General features: G+C 40.1%; 1 protein-coding gene across 1 annotated transcript in view; it reads right to left on the bottom strand.

The window, feature by feature from the left end:
* Positions 1–3,912: 3,912 nt before the first annotated feature.
* Positions 3,913–15,918, bottom strand: part of Osmr (oncostatin M receptor) — a 62,186-nt gene continuing 50,180 nt past the window's right edge. Inside the window, exons 12-18 of the mRNA XM_071612684.1 lie at positions 13,410–13,595; positions 12,280–12,384; positions 10,386–10,559; positions 9,693–9,860; positions 6,708–6,789; positions 5,902–5,974; positions 3,913–5,479 (exon numbers count right to left, since the gene is read on the bottom strand). Coding sequence (XP_071468785.1) covers positions 4,961–5,479; positions 5,902–5,974; positions 6,708–6,789; positions 9,693–9,860; positions 10,386–10,559; positions 12,280–12,384; positions 13,410–13,595 — 1,307 coding nt within the window. The 3' untranslated portion in view covers positions 3,913–4,960. The remainder of the gene's footprint in view (positions 5,480–5,901; positions 5,975–6,707; positions 6,790–9,692; positions 9,861–10,385; positions 10,560–12,279; positions 12,385–13,409; positions 13,596–15,918) is intronic.

Genomic DNA, 15,918 nt, shown 5'->3' with positions numbered 1-15,918 from the left:
CAACTGATTTTTGCTGTCCAGGCTGATGCAGCATTTATAGGTCATGAATGCCAGTGTAGCCTACAACCAAAATATCCTGATACTTTCAGTGAATTACTACTCATTTGGTTATAGTTGCAAATTTATAAAAAGGTTTTATGGCTATGTTAGGAAAAGGAGAGCTGTATTTAGAGAAACTCAAACATTTATGGATGAAACAGAAGGATTTGCAGTTTTCCCAGCATCATTTGTTAAAAAGGCTATCTTTTCTCCACTGTGTGTTTTGGGTGCCTTTGACTAGTATGAAATAACTGTATTTATGTCGGTTTGTCTCTGTGTCTTTTATTCTGTACCATTGATCTGCATGTATGAACAGACCTTAAACTATACTACAGAGCCGTAGTAAAAGGTCTGGTATTGTGATGCCTCCTGCTTCACTCTTTTTGCTAAGGATTGCTTTGGCTATTCTGGGTCTCTTATTTTTCCAAATGAATTTCATGATTGCTTTTTCTACTTCTATAAATATGACTTTGGGATTTTAATTGGAATTGCATTGAATCTGTATAGCACTTTTGGTAGTATGTCCATTTTAACAATATTAATTCTGCCTATCCAAGAGCATGGGAGATCTTTCCATCTTCTTCAGTTTCTTTCTTTAGTGTTTTGTAGTTTTCCTTGTAGATGTCTCTCATCTTTTTTTGTTAAATTAATTCCCAAGTTTTTGTTGTTGTTGTTTTTTTTGTTTGTTTGTTTTTTTGTTTTTTGAGGCTATTGTGAATGGGGTGGTTTTCCTAATTTCTCTTTCAGAGGATTCCTCAATGATATATAGAAATGCATTTGATTTATGGGTATTGATTTTATATCCTGCTACTTTGCTGAATTCATTTATTAAATCTAGAAGTTTTCTAATGGAATTTTTCGGATCCTCATAAGTATAGAGTCATGTCATCAGCAAATAGTGGTAATTTGAGTTATTTTCCTATTCCTTTTCTATTTTTCCTTTAATTTCTTTGTCTGTCTAATTGCTCTGGCTAGAGTTTTAAGGTCGGTGTTAAATAGAAGTGGTGAACGAGGGCATCCCTATCTTGTTCCAGTTTTTAGAGGGAATGTTTTCAAATTTTCTCCATGTAAAATGATATTGACCTTAGGTTTAGAGGAAATTAAGCCCCTGTCTCTCTCCATGCACAAAACTCAACTCAAAGTGGATAAAGGGCCTAGGAATTAGACCCTTCACCTAATAGAAGAAAAAGCAGGCACAAATCTTCGTAATGTTGGATTAGGCCCCAACTTGCTTAACAGACTCCTAAAGCACAAGAAGTAAAATTAAGAATCAATAAATGGGATAGATTCAAACTAAAAAGCCTCTCAGAAAAAGAAACAATCAATGAGGTGAAGAGAAAACCTACAGTATGGGAGCAAATTTTAAGCACTAATCTCCAGAATATATAAAGAACTCAAAAAACTTAACACCAAAAAGAATACCCCATCAATAAATGGACTAAGGAACTGAACTCAAGACACTTCTCAGAAGAAGGTATACAATCAGTCAACAAATACATGAAAAGATGTTCAACATCTCTAGTAATTTGAGAAATGTAAATCAAAACTACTCTTTAAGATTTCATCTCACTCCAGTCAGAGTGACAGTTACCAAGAATACAGGAACCATAAGTGTTGGCGAGGATGTGGGAAAAAGGCACACTTATACATTGCTGGTGAGACTGCAAGTTGGTGTATCCAATCTGGAAAGTAGTATGCAGATTCCTTAAAAAACTTGGAATGGAACCACCATTTGACCCAGCTATCCCATTCCTTTGTCTATGCCCAAAGGACTTAAAAACAGCAGTGACACAGCCACATCAATGTTTATAGCAGCACAATTCACAACAGCCAAACTGGAAGCAACCTAGATGCCCTTCAATAGACTAATGAATAAAACAAACTATGGTGTATACACACAATGGAATATTACTCAGCAATAAATAAGATCATGGCATTTGCAGGTAAATGGATGGAGTTGAAGAATATCATGCTAAGTGGATTTAGCCAATCCCAAAAAACCAAAGGGCAAATGTTTTCTCTGGTAATTGAATGCTAATCCACAATGTACAGGGAGGGCATGGGATGAGTGGAGGAACTTTGGATTGGCCAAAATTGTGCTCCATTTGTGTATAATGAATTGAAGAGTATTCTGCTGTCATGTATAACTGATGAGAACAAATAAATTAATTTTAAAAAATAATGTAAGAAGGTAAAGTGGGATGTGGATGAGGCTAGAACAACCATGGACAGTGCCTATTGGAGCTAATGCTTTATAAGGGTTCATTATTCTATCCTTGTTTATATTTTAAATTCTCTATTGTGTTTATTTAATCCTGATACTTCTACTGACACATGAATATAAACTTCAAAGTTTCTGAATAGCACTTCTTAAGCCAATGCTAAGGTGGCACATAGTATTGAAAACTAAGCTTTTAGAAACCAATATATTTGGTTGTTATGAACATTGAAAAGAAATGTTTACAGATGTAACTATAAGTCATAGTTATGTTTACAGATGTAACTATAATGTTTACAGATGTAACTATAAGTCAAAGTTATGTTTCTGGCATTTCCTATTGGTTGTTGCTATACTTCAGAAAGACTTCATTCAGCATAGGCCTGTGATTGTCAAAGTTTAGTGTGAGTCTGAATGCCTGGGAAATGATGAGAAATATGGACTCCAGGTCTCTTGCTGAAGAGACTGATTAGGAGGTTTGAAGTGGTAATCAGAAATATATGCTTTTAATAAGTTCATGAGGTGGCTTATTGACTATACTAATCTGCAGACTTTTATTTCATGGATATAAACACAAAAAATGATGAAATGTTTTAATTAAAGCTTTTTGCAAAAGCAACTTCAAGGTTTATGGATTGTGTTTTAAACAATATAAATAAAATGTAACATTTACAAATCAACCAGTGTTGACAAATCTCTATACAAGATTCAAATGAAAAGCATAATTAACAAAGGAGCATAAATAGAGTAAGTGATGACAATACTGGCCCCAAATTCTTCTCACAACTGTTAGACTCATCAAAATACTGTTTTGTTCTGTTAGGACATAACCAAAATTTCCAGCAAAAGTCTATGTTATATATAAGGAAAAGGTTGGAAAGCTTGAACACAACAGAACTGGCTGGTATGGGTTTGTGTGTGTGTGCATTTATTTATTTATTTATTTTTATGGTGCTAAGAATTGAACTCAGTGCCTCACATGCTAGGCAAGCACTCTGCCACTGAGCTACAGACCCAGCACTGGTATAGGTATATTTTAAAGCCACATGAGATGTGGATATTTCCTATAGTGTTGACATTCAGTGGCAGAGTCATGTGTATTGGCAGTCATTTCCACCTGACAGCAGTTGACAATACTAAAGCAACCCCTCTTTATACTTCTTTAGAAATATGACAAATGGGGCTGGTTGGCAGGCAGGGGAAAGAGAAAAGAACTACCAGGTATTGAACACCTGTTAGGTACGAGGTGCTTTGCATATACATTTATCCTGAGGTGTTCTTGGTGGGATAGGTTCCAGGATCCCTGGGGATGACAAATAGTGGATGACAAGTTCCTTATATAAAATTGTTATAGTATTTGCATATAATTTGCACGTATCCTCCCACAGACTTTGTCATCTCTAATGCCTAATTTGATGTAAATGCAAGGTAAATAATTGTTATACTATATTGTTTAAGGAATAGTGACAAGAAAAATGTCTGTAATATGTTCAGAATAGATGCAAATTTTTTCTATTTTCTATCCATGGTTGTTTGAAGAACCCAGAGATATGGAGGGCCAACTGTATTGGTTCAAAGGTGAAAAAGTTGCTCTGATGCCAACACAGATTTCCTCCTTGTAGAACTTTTTGCAGTTATGTTTCTCATAGCCAACATTGAAGTTCCTTTTTATTGAATATTTTAGCATAATAGAAATTAAAATGAGACAGAATTCTCTTGACCCAGAGAACCTATCATAAAGCCCAAAAGATGCTAAGTAGAAACAGGTCATTTACAAATAGTTGGGGGGAAAAATGAAGAAGAAAAGGAGGAGCCATAATGTGAGTGAAATTACTCAATGATATTTTTTTTATATTTTGAGGTAGTCAAAAATTAAGGAAGAAGACTGATGTCTAGTGAACAGGAATACTATTTCCTTGTCAGGGGTTCTTTACTAATCCTATTCCTTCACTGTATTAAGTAAACTTGACAGAGGAAGAGTTGTAAAGATCTTCAAACATCTTACCTATTATGTCCCCAAAAGAGTTAATTTCACTGGGTCAATGAACTAAATTCTTAAAATTTCAAGTCAAATCTAAAAGGTGATTTGATCTCAAACTTCTCTAAAGTTTTTTATTAAACACAGCAACTTAACATTCCCAATTTATGCTGTAGTGCTAAACCTTTTGTGGCCTTTATCAAAGCCTTCAATCTATTTGCTTTACTCTTAAGATATTAAACATGGAGGTAAACACTAATGAAATGTTTTCTCACTAAACACTGAACTTCTAGGCCCATAGCCACCCTGTAAAATACTGGAGGGGGGCAGGGGGTTGTGGAGTGAGTGGTTAATGCCTATCCCTATGTCAAGTTCAGGTCTACTGTGAGAGAGGTGAGCCTGGAAGAAAAAGCAACAAGGTCAGCATGTCCCTATGATTCTGCCATTTCTAGAGTATGCCTGAAAGGAGTAAAAAAGTGAAAAAAAAAAGTAAGCCTGCTAAGTTAAAGAGCTTCTGGCCTTTAGCCATACTGTAGTGGTCTTATGAAAATAAGCCTGTAAATAATGACAGTTCATTGGGACTAAGGACCAGGACAGACGATTATGGAATGGTTCCAGCTCTGCTCCCTATAGCATTTGTGTAGTGTATGGACTGGGTCTGGGCTGGTTAATGGTAGTGTTCACCTTGACCTCAAAGGGTTGTTGAGGAGTGGCTGCTATTCTCATTAAGGGGAGGGGAGGCAAGGCATGGGGGGCACTGCCATTTGCATTTTATACTCTGAACAGTGTGCTGGCACTGGTGGATTTGTTGGAAGACTGTCCTTGTCTCCAGTCATGGGTGAAGCCAATTGGGACACATAATTCAAATTGGTTTCTTCAGCTGGTATTTCTCCCAGGGAGTTCATGTAGTTTTTTTCTAGTGTCTTTAGTAAATTATCAGGTGAGGTCAATAATCCCAGCTGACATGGCGAATCTTCAGGGGGTACTGGGACATGGCCACAGGAACCAGAGTCAGAAGCTGACTGATTATAGGTTAAGTTCTCAAAACAGATGCAAGGGCCAGGGTGAGAGGACTTCTTTTCTTCTTGTAGGAGGTAAAGGTAGACAGGCTCAATTAATGCACTTTCTATGACTGGCTTCCTAGTCTCCAGGAGTTGTGGCTTGGTCCCTTCTGGTTTATTTATAACTTCTATAGCATCTGGAATGCAGTCTTTGACATTCATTATTGTTAAGTGAGGGTTCTCCTAGAAAGGAAGCAAAATGTGTGTCAGGAGATGTGTACCAAAGTATATTAAGCACGTGAAATGCACTTTGAGCTTCAATTTTGTTACGTCTCTTGCTGGTCACAAATTAACCTGGAGGTGGTATTGAAAAACCCAAGGATTTCCCCCAACAGAAGAAATCAAAGCTCTAGTCACTTCTATGTTTCTTCTTCTTTCCCTTTCTCAATAATTATCCCTAAGTCCCTACTCTCTCCTAATGCTGGGATGGAACCCGAGGCTGCACATATTCTAGGCAAGTGCTCTAACATTGAGCTCCACTCCCAACCTCTTCAATCACCTATTTAATGGCTGTGGGAGCAGAGGTGCCTCTAATTTGTCATATTTTCCTGAAGAGGTCTAGGAAAGTGTAATTGTTATGGCCCCAATCCACAACAAGTTCTTACCTTGGATTTTATTAATGACAGGATGCTGCTCTTGTAAGGGTCTGGGATGTCGGGATAACACTTCTCCTTCACCCTAGAAAAACAGTGATAATGAGATGGAATTTCACGATTTAGTGGAATCATTAAGATAGAGAACTCTGAAGTCAGATTCCTAGGTTCTGATCCTTGTCCTGTCCCTTATTAAGCAAATTGCTTAGCTTCCCCATTGCTTAGCTCCTCCTGGTTGGGTAAGTGGAGGAAATAGCAGTGCTCACAGGGCTGTTGTGAGGATGAAGTGGGTTATCTATATAAAGCACTTGGAACACCACCAAGCACATAGGGATAAATATGGCTATTGATAAAAACATTTGCAATCTCTTAATTTTAAGTGGTCATTATTTTCCTCATGTATTGGCTTGGAAAGCAAAACTGTTCAAAAATTACATATTCTCACATACACCTCCTTCATCCTTTCCCTTTTCAGAACTGTGGTTTTTTTTTTGTTTTGTTTTGTTTTGGTGGGAAGGTACCGAGGATTGAACTCAGGGGCACTTGTCCACTGAGCCACATCCCCAACTCTAATTTTTTTGTATTTTATTTAGAGATGGGGCCTCACTGAGTTGCTTAGCACCTTGCTTCTGCCAAGGATGGCTTTGAACTTGCGATCCTCCTGTCTCAGCCTCCAGAGCTGCTGGGATTATAAGCGTGTGCCACCACGCCTGTTCCTTTTCAGAACTTTTGCTCATATTATTCCCTGCTATTTCCATCTTACTAAACTCCTAAGGCTTTCTCTCACTTTCCTAGATAAAACTTCCTCACACACTTACCACTCACTTTTCCAGTAGCATGCTACTATGATGAGCGAGACAAAGAGAATCATGGGCAGTATGATGCGGATCAGCTTATGGTCTGGAGAAGGAAAAAAGACATTTGTAATGGGTACTTCTACCTCCTCAAAAGAATAAAAATAAATTTGTGAGCCAGAATAGTTTACACATTTATTATTCCTCAAATGTTCATTTATGCATGTTTCAATGTGAGTTTTACCTGATGGTGGGGGTAACTGACCAATCAACCCACACAGAGAGCCCTTTGCCATCAGCCAACACTTTGTGATGCAGACTCATTACCTCTCTGATAAAGTAGACCATGATTCCCACTTCTTCAGTTGCTCCCAGAGTTAGAATTATACTTTTCCCATTCTTCCCCAAGCTTCCTGGCAGGTGGAGAGTACCTTTCTGCCCCTTGACTGGGGACTCAGACATGTGCCTGGGCTTGGCCAATGAGATGTTGGTAATTGTGATGTGAGGAAGTAGAAGCTTAAGATGTGCTGACAGAGTCTGCCTGGTCTTCTTGTGCTCCTGAAACCACCCTAGGCAGCTGCTGCCCATTCAGCCTGAGCCTGAGTTGACCTACTGTGAAACAAACTTGAACCCAACTGAAACTGCAGTCCAGCTTGGCCCAGCCTAGATCAGCCAGGCCACAACTGATCTGTAACCCATGAGCAGAACAGAAATGGTTGTGGTATTGCCACTGAGACCTGTTCCATACAGTTCCAAAACTGATGTACGCGACTCTTCTAGTTAGTCTCAGATAAAATTAGCAAAAATTGTCTTAACCTCGGAGAATCATTCCATTTCCATTTCCTTTTTTTTTTTTTTTTTTTTTTGTACTGGGGATAAGACCCAGGACCTCACACATACTAAGCAAGATCTCTACCACTGAAGTACATCCACAATCCTTTTTTATTGTATTTTGAGACAGGTGCTCACTAAGTTGTTCAGGCTGGCCTTGACTTGTGATCCTCCTGCCTCAGTCTCCCACGTAGCATGGTGCCATAGTGCCTAGCTGTGTGCTTTTTTTTTTTTTTTTTAAATATCCATCTTCCTGTTCCCATTCTTGGTAAATAATACTCATAATTCAAATAGCTCAAGGAGTTTGGAGTCTAACAGTTATTCCATGTACTTAGGATTCTGTTCAGTCCATTCACTTCCTCTGTACTCCCCACTCTATCCCTATACCAGGCTATCCTGGAAAAAGTGGAGCTTGGTTTGAGGGCAGCAGTATTGTGGGTGATGTTGCAGTTGGGAAAGAAGAGCTGGCCTGGGCAGATGCCCAAGACAGAGCAATGAGGCAACACAGGGTTCTGGAGAAAAGGACCCAGAAAGATAATAGGCCTAAGCAAGCACCTCAACACCTGGTCTCAAATTAACCTGGCCCCAGGGCAGGCGGGGGCGTGCTCTCTTCCTGAATCTTTCACTAAGAACACCTTGCTCTCTGGGTCAGCCCTTTTAACTACTATAATTAACTTAAAATTTGGTTAAATTATGAATATAGTTTAGAGCAAACCTTGGACCTAACAATGTTTCCAAATTTTCTACTAGTTTGCTAAATCTTTTAGTGAGGCATAATATAGGTAGAATACCTCTTCCTTAAAATACTTGGCACCAGATTTTTTTTTTTGTATTTCAAGTGTATTTTTATATATATATTTTTTTGCATTTCTTTATATACTGCATACACATAATGAGATATTTGTGTTTCCTGTGCACCTGATAGCCTGAAGGTAATGTTACACAATATTCTTAGTGCACTTGTACTTTGACTCAAAGTTCCTTCACTGAGGCGAGGCTGTAGGGATGGATGTCATGTCAGATAGAACTGCTGATCCTAGAGGGCCATACCTGGTTACGGGGATACACACAGCTACAGAGAAGCAGGTGGTGGTTCCTGCCAGTTCACTCCTAGACCATCGCATAATCTTCTGTCTCCAAACCCAAGTTCAGAATTCAAATGAGTTTAAGATTTGAGCCAATGATTCACATTATATGAGCACTTTTGTCATGTTGAAGTTCATTTAAAATTCATTTCCAAGTTATTTTCTTCCCACTGCAACTGTGTGTGCCCTTATCACCTGTCAGCACTCTGGGGTCAGCAGTTCTACATGATGTGACCTTCCCATCCTTTCAGTTTGGCTTTCAATAAAGAGACCTTGGAAGCATCAAGGAGTTGGTGATTTCTGGCCAAACTTTTGAGCCTGACTGTTTTACAAGGTCCCTTCCAACAATGAACTTCCTCTGAGTTCATTGGAAGACATTCTTTTCTCCCCTCCCTCTATCAGTGTCTGTCTTCTCTCCCTACTGGATCATGGGATATCTGGGTTGCCCATAAGGACACATTTTTCTATCAACCAGTTCTTTCATTCTTCTTTCTTGCTTTCTCCATCCTTCTAGCCAAATGCATCTTGAAAAGACCCAGCTCTTCATCGCACCCTTTCCCAACCAAAAGTACACAAATGTAGAGCTAGTGAACGTGCTCCTGCCTGGCCTCTGCCCCACTGATGTCTAATTGCCCATGGAGGCCTGGCGAAGCAGGAAGCTATCAGTTTGCCACCAGGAAAACAGCCAGAAGGAAGACTGGCATTTCTGCCCCAACTACCAATATCTGCCTGCTCCCCATGGCTCTTTGGCTAGCAACACTAAAATACTGTGATTTTCAATGGATTCTGAGACTGATTCAGAGAAGGACCTCAGCGTTGGCTGAGAGGGGAAAGAGGAAGATTCCAAGCAAAAATTGGTCAGAATAACTCCAACTCTTTCCTGATTTTTGGAGTGGGATTCTGTGTAATAATTTGTGTGTCTGTGTGTTGGGGGGGGAGTGAAACAAAAAAGAAGAAAGAAGGAGAAGAAAAAGGGTTGGAGAAGAAAAATTTGAAAATTCCTGATTTAGAAGAAGTCTAAGGTAACATGGCTGTAACTTGCAATTTCCCAGAAACTCCAAAGGAGGGACTTTTGATCTGGAAAACAACTCACAGGGCTCATCTGACGTTGTGACCTTCGTGAAAGTACCATTGGGACCCTCACCAACTCCTGTGTACGAAGTGACGAAAAACTCATAGGAGGATTCCGGCTGAAGGTTTTCCATAATGAATGTCTTTTTCCTTGGGTCATCAATGTCGAATTTGCAACGTATTAAATCATCTGTGGTTGTCAGAAATTTTTTTCAAGAAATAAGAATTAATTTTTTTAATGAGCATGGTAGAGATCTCATAACAGAGATGGACATATACTCCTGTTGCCTCTGCACTATTGACATTCTTAAATCAACCCAAAGTCACATTATTTCATCACCCTGTGGGAGATCTTTAAGAGAGAGCACAATAAGCAAAAAAAATCACTAAACAGGCCTCATTGGTGACCCAGGTACAGCATACAAATCAGACAAGACAGTGAAGCTTGCAAAGACTTAAAAATAAGTTGTAATAATGTTTGACGAAGTTGAAGGAAAAAGGGTAAATAAGTTTCCTGAGTGGCAGAATTCCTTAAAGAGCTGAAGACCAGGCCCCCAACCTCTTGTTCAGCCCACTCATTGGTCTAAATACTCCTTTGGATCATTAAATCCTGAGGGAAAGGTACTCAGCCTGGCCACAGGGATGGTAGCCTTTGTAATGCTTTTGAATAATGAGATCTTAAAAGTCTAAGAGAATGAATAAAAATAAATGTTACCTGAAAGGACCTCCTTTTCAAATCCTGGGTGGCACTGTCTGTTCCTGGCTTTCAGATAGACGTGGTACCCTTGTATAAAACCAGGCTGGGACTCGGTGGCATAATCCTTCCAAGTCATAGCAAAGGAGCGGGAGGTCAAGTTAGTAATGTTCACTTGAGGGCTATCCAAAGGAGCTAGGAAGGGAAGTTGGAGTATAAAAGGAGTCATGATTTGGAAATAGTCTCAGAATAAAGAAACCAAAGCCAGTGGCGGCTGTAAAAACTTATACAGTTCTACCTGTTACCCTAGAGGATTTATGCATGGATATCACTTGTGAGGGATGAGGAGTTGAGCAATATTCTTGTTTAAGCTTTGCCTTTCAGAGATGGAGAAATAAATACCCAGAAAGACTAAGAGAGAAGACAGGCTAAGTAACTTGCACAAGAAGAACAAAACAAAAAAAAGATGAAATCTCTTTCTTAGACTTGATTCTGTCCTTGAATTCTAAGTAGTGTTTGAGAGAAGACCCAACCAGAGAACTTACTGAAGGGAAGAGGAGTGGGAGGAAGAGGCAGGGTTATGCTCAAAGAGAGAGCAGGAATCTGTAGAACTCTGGCTCCCAGCTTGAGGCAATGAAAAACTACCCAAGTGTCACAGGGGAAAAAACAAAAAACCCTGGGCTCATTTATTCTGAAGCCTTCGTGGGTCTGCCTCCACACACACTTAGCCACACATGTGGTCACACAGGCAGAGGGCACACCTGCTGCCTCAGAGCCAGCTGTGATCTGTGGATCATCTACTCCCAGTGAAGGAGCCTGAGACTCTGTCTGATGCTCATGAGGACCACCTGTGCAGCTTTCAGGCAGCCTGAGACCTTGGATCCAGAGGCGGTGAATAAGCACTCTCAGGGGACAGCAACTTCCTGCTCTGCTGGGGAACAGTGGTGGAAGTTCATAGGGGTGATTTCACAAAATGTCTGAAAAGTCTTAAAAATTATAAAAAAGATGAAAAAAAATATTTGAGAAGTTCAAACCCTTAGATGTAAGTATTTCACCTCTGGGGCTTCACATAAAAACCATTATCTTGGATATGGGCAAATGAGGTTTGCCACAATCAAGTTAATTCAGAAAGGGCACAAGAGATTGCACCAAGGAAGAAAGAGAGTTAAGACTTGGCACTTGGGCTATAAGATACTGAAATTGAAGTTTTACAGTTTATTGTGAAAATTACTGTAGTCATTCTAAATTGTCCAACATATATATATATATATATATATATATGGTGGGGCACATTCCAATCATGAAAATGATGTGGTTCAATAATGTTTAGTGACATGAATCAAAAAAGTAATTTACAGCTGGGTGCAGTAGCACATACCTGTAATCCCAGCAGCCTGGGAGATTGAAACAGGAGAATCGCGAGTTCAAAGCCAGCCTCAATAAAAGCGAGGCACTAAGCAACTCAGTGAGACTCTGTCTCTAAATAAGAATACAAAATAGGGCTGGGGATATGGCTCAGTGTATGAGTGCCCCTGAGATCAATCTCTGGTACCTCACCCCCAAAAAAGTAATTTACAAATTGTGCAGATTAAGATCTCATTTGTATTTAAAAGTGTCTATCTGTAGAAAGAAAGGGGTACCAGGATATACATAAAATACTCACTCTGGCTTTATGCCTCTGGGTGTTAAAATCACCAATGATTTCATCTTATTTTGTAAAATAATTTGTAAATCACCTTTAATGAAAATGTCTTACATTTCTTTGATTAAAAAATAATTTTAAAAATCCAATTTCCAGAACAAATAGAACCATAATAATTAAGAAGATTAAAAACTTCCTAAATCCAAAGCTAAGAATCTATGTATGGTTCTGAACCAATCTTTACAAAAGGCATATTAAATCCTTTAAACTTACCCAGTTCCTGGAAGTATCCTGTTTTATTCTCTAGTAAATATGCAATATTTTTCGTAGAAATTCCATGAATTCTGAAGTTATATCGTACCCCAGGTCTAAAAGTATCTAGAGAATAAAAGCCAATAACTTTCAGTAACACAGAATGACAATCTCTTTTACTCTGAAAAGGAAACGGATTAAAAATGAATTTGTGTTTTCCTAATAGTTTTCTTCTCAGGAGTTCTGCCTTTTTCTCCACCATCTTCCCTCCTTCTGTTGAGTCTTGGAGTCCCCTGTGTGGCCAACCCTTGACCCCATGGTGTTGTCTCTCACAAAGCCTGCAGGGATTGACATGGCCTGTGTCCTCTTGAGTAACAACTCTCAAACTCTCCTTATCCATCTGCATAAAACTGGGTGAGAATCAAGCCAGACACATAAAGCCAGTTCAAACTCTCCCTCAACTTTGAATCTCCTTGTAGTTATTGCCTTCATTCTTCCCATGAAAGCCCAATGCCTGGAAAGCTTGTTCCACTTCTTTCTTTCTCCTCACACCTGCACCGCTGCAGTCTGCTTCCAGACCCGCTACGGCACTGAAACTGGCAGGGAACCCAGCCAACTTCCACATTGTCCCTTAGCCTACTAGATGGTGCACCCACCCTCCTGCTGAAGCCATAAATGGGCTCCTCCTTTGACTTTGATAAAGTAGCAGTTGTCAAGTTATAAATCCAATGTGGAGATGAGAGTTCCACCTCAACACGTTTACTTATATTGAAAGTAGATAAGTGACTCCAAATCAACTCTGTCTTCATCATCTCCCCAATCCACATACTTCTCTGCTTTTGTAAATGCTGTCCGGACAACTGTCATTCTGTCCCTCTTCCACTCATTTGAGAGGGCTAATGTAGAGGAATAAGGTCATCAAATCTAAAATTGATCCAAACCTTAGCTCTCCACACTTTGCAAAAATAGATTTAAAGCTCAAAGCTTAGATTATACTCTTGTAAAATCTGAACTCCTAGCACCCATGCTGGATTTGTGATTTCAAAACTATTAGCCTAGCAGAGTCAAGGCATCTGTGTGGTAGACCAGAAATCCTGGTGCACTCGCTGCGAGGTGGATACACAGGATGGTAATGTGGAAGTTCTCCTTACCTGAGCTGATGAGCGTACTTGTGGTATTAGGACCCAGTTTCTTCCACTGCAAATTACAAAACAGGTCCTGACGATGCTCACACCAGTCCACAACATAGCCTATGACATCTCCAGAGAGGGGTTTCCAAGACATGAAGAATCCATCCTCTCTGCTGTTAATTTTTTCTTCTTCAACCTCTTCTGTTCCTGTGTAGAAACACAGCAGTGCTTTTGATTTAATTAATTATAGTGTTTAAAAAGTTAGTAAAGAAGAAAATAAATATGCATGTGAAATGTATCTGCTATAATTTGGATCCAAAATATCCCCCAAAGGGCTGTGTTCTGAAGCTTTGGTCCCCAGAGCATGCTGCTCTTGAGAGCTGATGAACCTTTAAAAGGTGGGTCACAGCTGGAAGAAGTTAAGCCATTAGGAGGGTGCACCCTTGAAGGAGCTGTTAGGACCCTGGCCCTTTCCTCTCTCTTTTCTCTCTCCCTCCTTCCTGGCCACCATGAGGGATCAACTTTGCTCCACCATACACTGTCCATCATGGTATGCTGCCTCAGTATAGCCCCGAAACAATGGGCCAACTGACCACAAAGTAAAATCTCTGTGAGCCAATATAAACCTTCCCTCCTTATAAGTTGCTTGTCTCATGTATTTTGTCACAGTAGCAGAAAACTGATTAACACAATAAATGACAGGTAAGAGCCTAGGTCTTTAATGGCCACAGGGGCTTGAGTGGGGCTTCTCACTTCCCAGAAAATACATCTGTATCTCACATACACTTGACCCACTCAGATCCAACCAGCCTTTGGCACCTAGAACAGGGGTTGGCAAACTATTGCCAAGAGGATGATTCTGGCTTCTGAGGCCAATTTTTACCATGACCCTTGCAATAAGAAGGGTTCAGTTAAAGACAAATAAACCAACAAAGAAGAGTATAAAATATATGACAGACACTGTATGACCTGCAAAGTCTAAAATACTTATTATCTTCTCCTTTAGCCACAAAAAGTTGCTGAGAGCTGAGGATGTAGCTTAGTGGTAGAACAATTGTCAACACGAGTTAGGCCCTGTGTTCCATTCCAGTATTAATTAAAAATGGTTGCTGATCCTTGACCTACACCCATAGCTGGTACTCAATCTGTTTTCAAAACTACCTGTTGAATGAATAACCAATGCAGCTTTATTTCTGCCCCCAGGTCCCCCCACCCTCCTTAGCTATCCTTGTACAAACTGCTGCTTCTGAGCTGTTAGTGGAAGAAATGGAGGAGAGGACAAAAAAAAAAAAAAAAAAAAGAAAGAAAAAAAGAAAAAACCCTCAGGTAGGTAAGGTACTGACTTGGGCCAAGCAAGGATCAACATTCCATTTCTGACAAAGGCTGCCGTCTCCACATACTTTATACATCCAGTCAGTTTTCCCAACATCTGACAACTGGAGAAAGAGTAATGTGGCCTCAAGGAACTACCAGTTCTACTGATTTCAAGCAGGCCACACTTGACCTTGAGGCATAAGGTTTCACCTATTTCCACTGACTTCCTCTAAAATCGAATTTGTCTATGTACAATTCAAATTTCACTAGGCCTGCTGCCTGTCATCGGGCAGTCCTGATTACTGAACACTGGTGTGGAAGCATGGTGCTACTGACTTCTAGGCCACCAAACTGTTAAATTCACCCAAAGGAATGAATAGGTATAAGGTAAGACCCCCCCCCCCCCGCCGCCCCTTCCTTCCCTTCTCCACCAAAGAAGCAAATCGCTCTCACCCCGAGGCGGACAGTTTTCACTTTGCTTATTCATACTGACTGAAACTGAATCCAAACTTAGGGCTATAACTCTTAGGCAAGGTGCTTCTTGAAAACTGCAAATATGTTTTGAGAGGGAGGTAAAGGAAATCTTTTCTTAATCACTCGCACCCTGGTGTGAACTGGATTAACATTGATGGGTTTTCTCATAGCACATGAGTGACTTTACACACTCTAGGGACGTAAGAGCATGGGCCAGTTAAGGAAGGCTAGATGGAGCCTAACATGGAGGGTCCCAGAGCCTGAAGGCGGGCATGGGAATGGAAGCTGTGGTAGGAACCCACAGACAGAGAAGACCCCTGAACTGGTAACAGCACTCAGCAGTGTTTGGACTGGCTGCACGTGAGACAGTCTTTTATCTACCAGCTCCCACCAGCTGCATCCAATGCCCACTTTTCTCTTCTGGCCTTAATGAGCTCAGAATGCAACTATTCATCTCCTCTCCATAGCTCTTCACAAAGCAAAGTCACCCTGAACACTCCCAGAGTTTCTCTTCTGGAGCACAATACTAATTTCTTTTTCTTATCTGACACATACTGAATAGTTCTTTAAAAGTCAAAAAATGAAACAACACCACGCTGTAATCCAATCCACTTAACCCAAATTTACAACAAACTTGAATCATTGGTACAACACAAACTGCCACCCCTCATAAGCACAGCCTGGAGAGTTTAACAGCAAGAACTGAAGGATGTTATTATTACAAGGCTCATGAATGACCTTA

This window comes from Marmota flaviventris, chromosome 5 (assembly GCF_047511675.1).
Source record: "Marmota flaviventris isolate mMarFla1 chromosome 5, mMarFla1.hap1, whole genome shotgun sequence".
NCBI classification, from domain to species: domain Eukaryota; kingdom Metazoa; phylum Chordata; class Mammalia; order Rodentia; family Sciuridae; genus Marmota; species Marmota flaviventris.
This window is presented reverse-complemented; position numbering and strand designations above follow the sequence as displayed.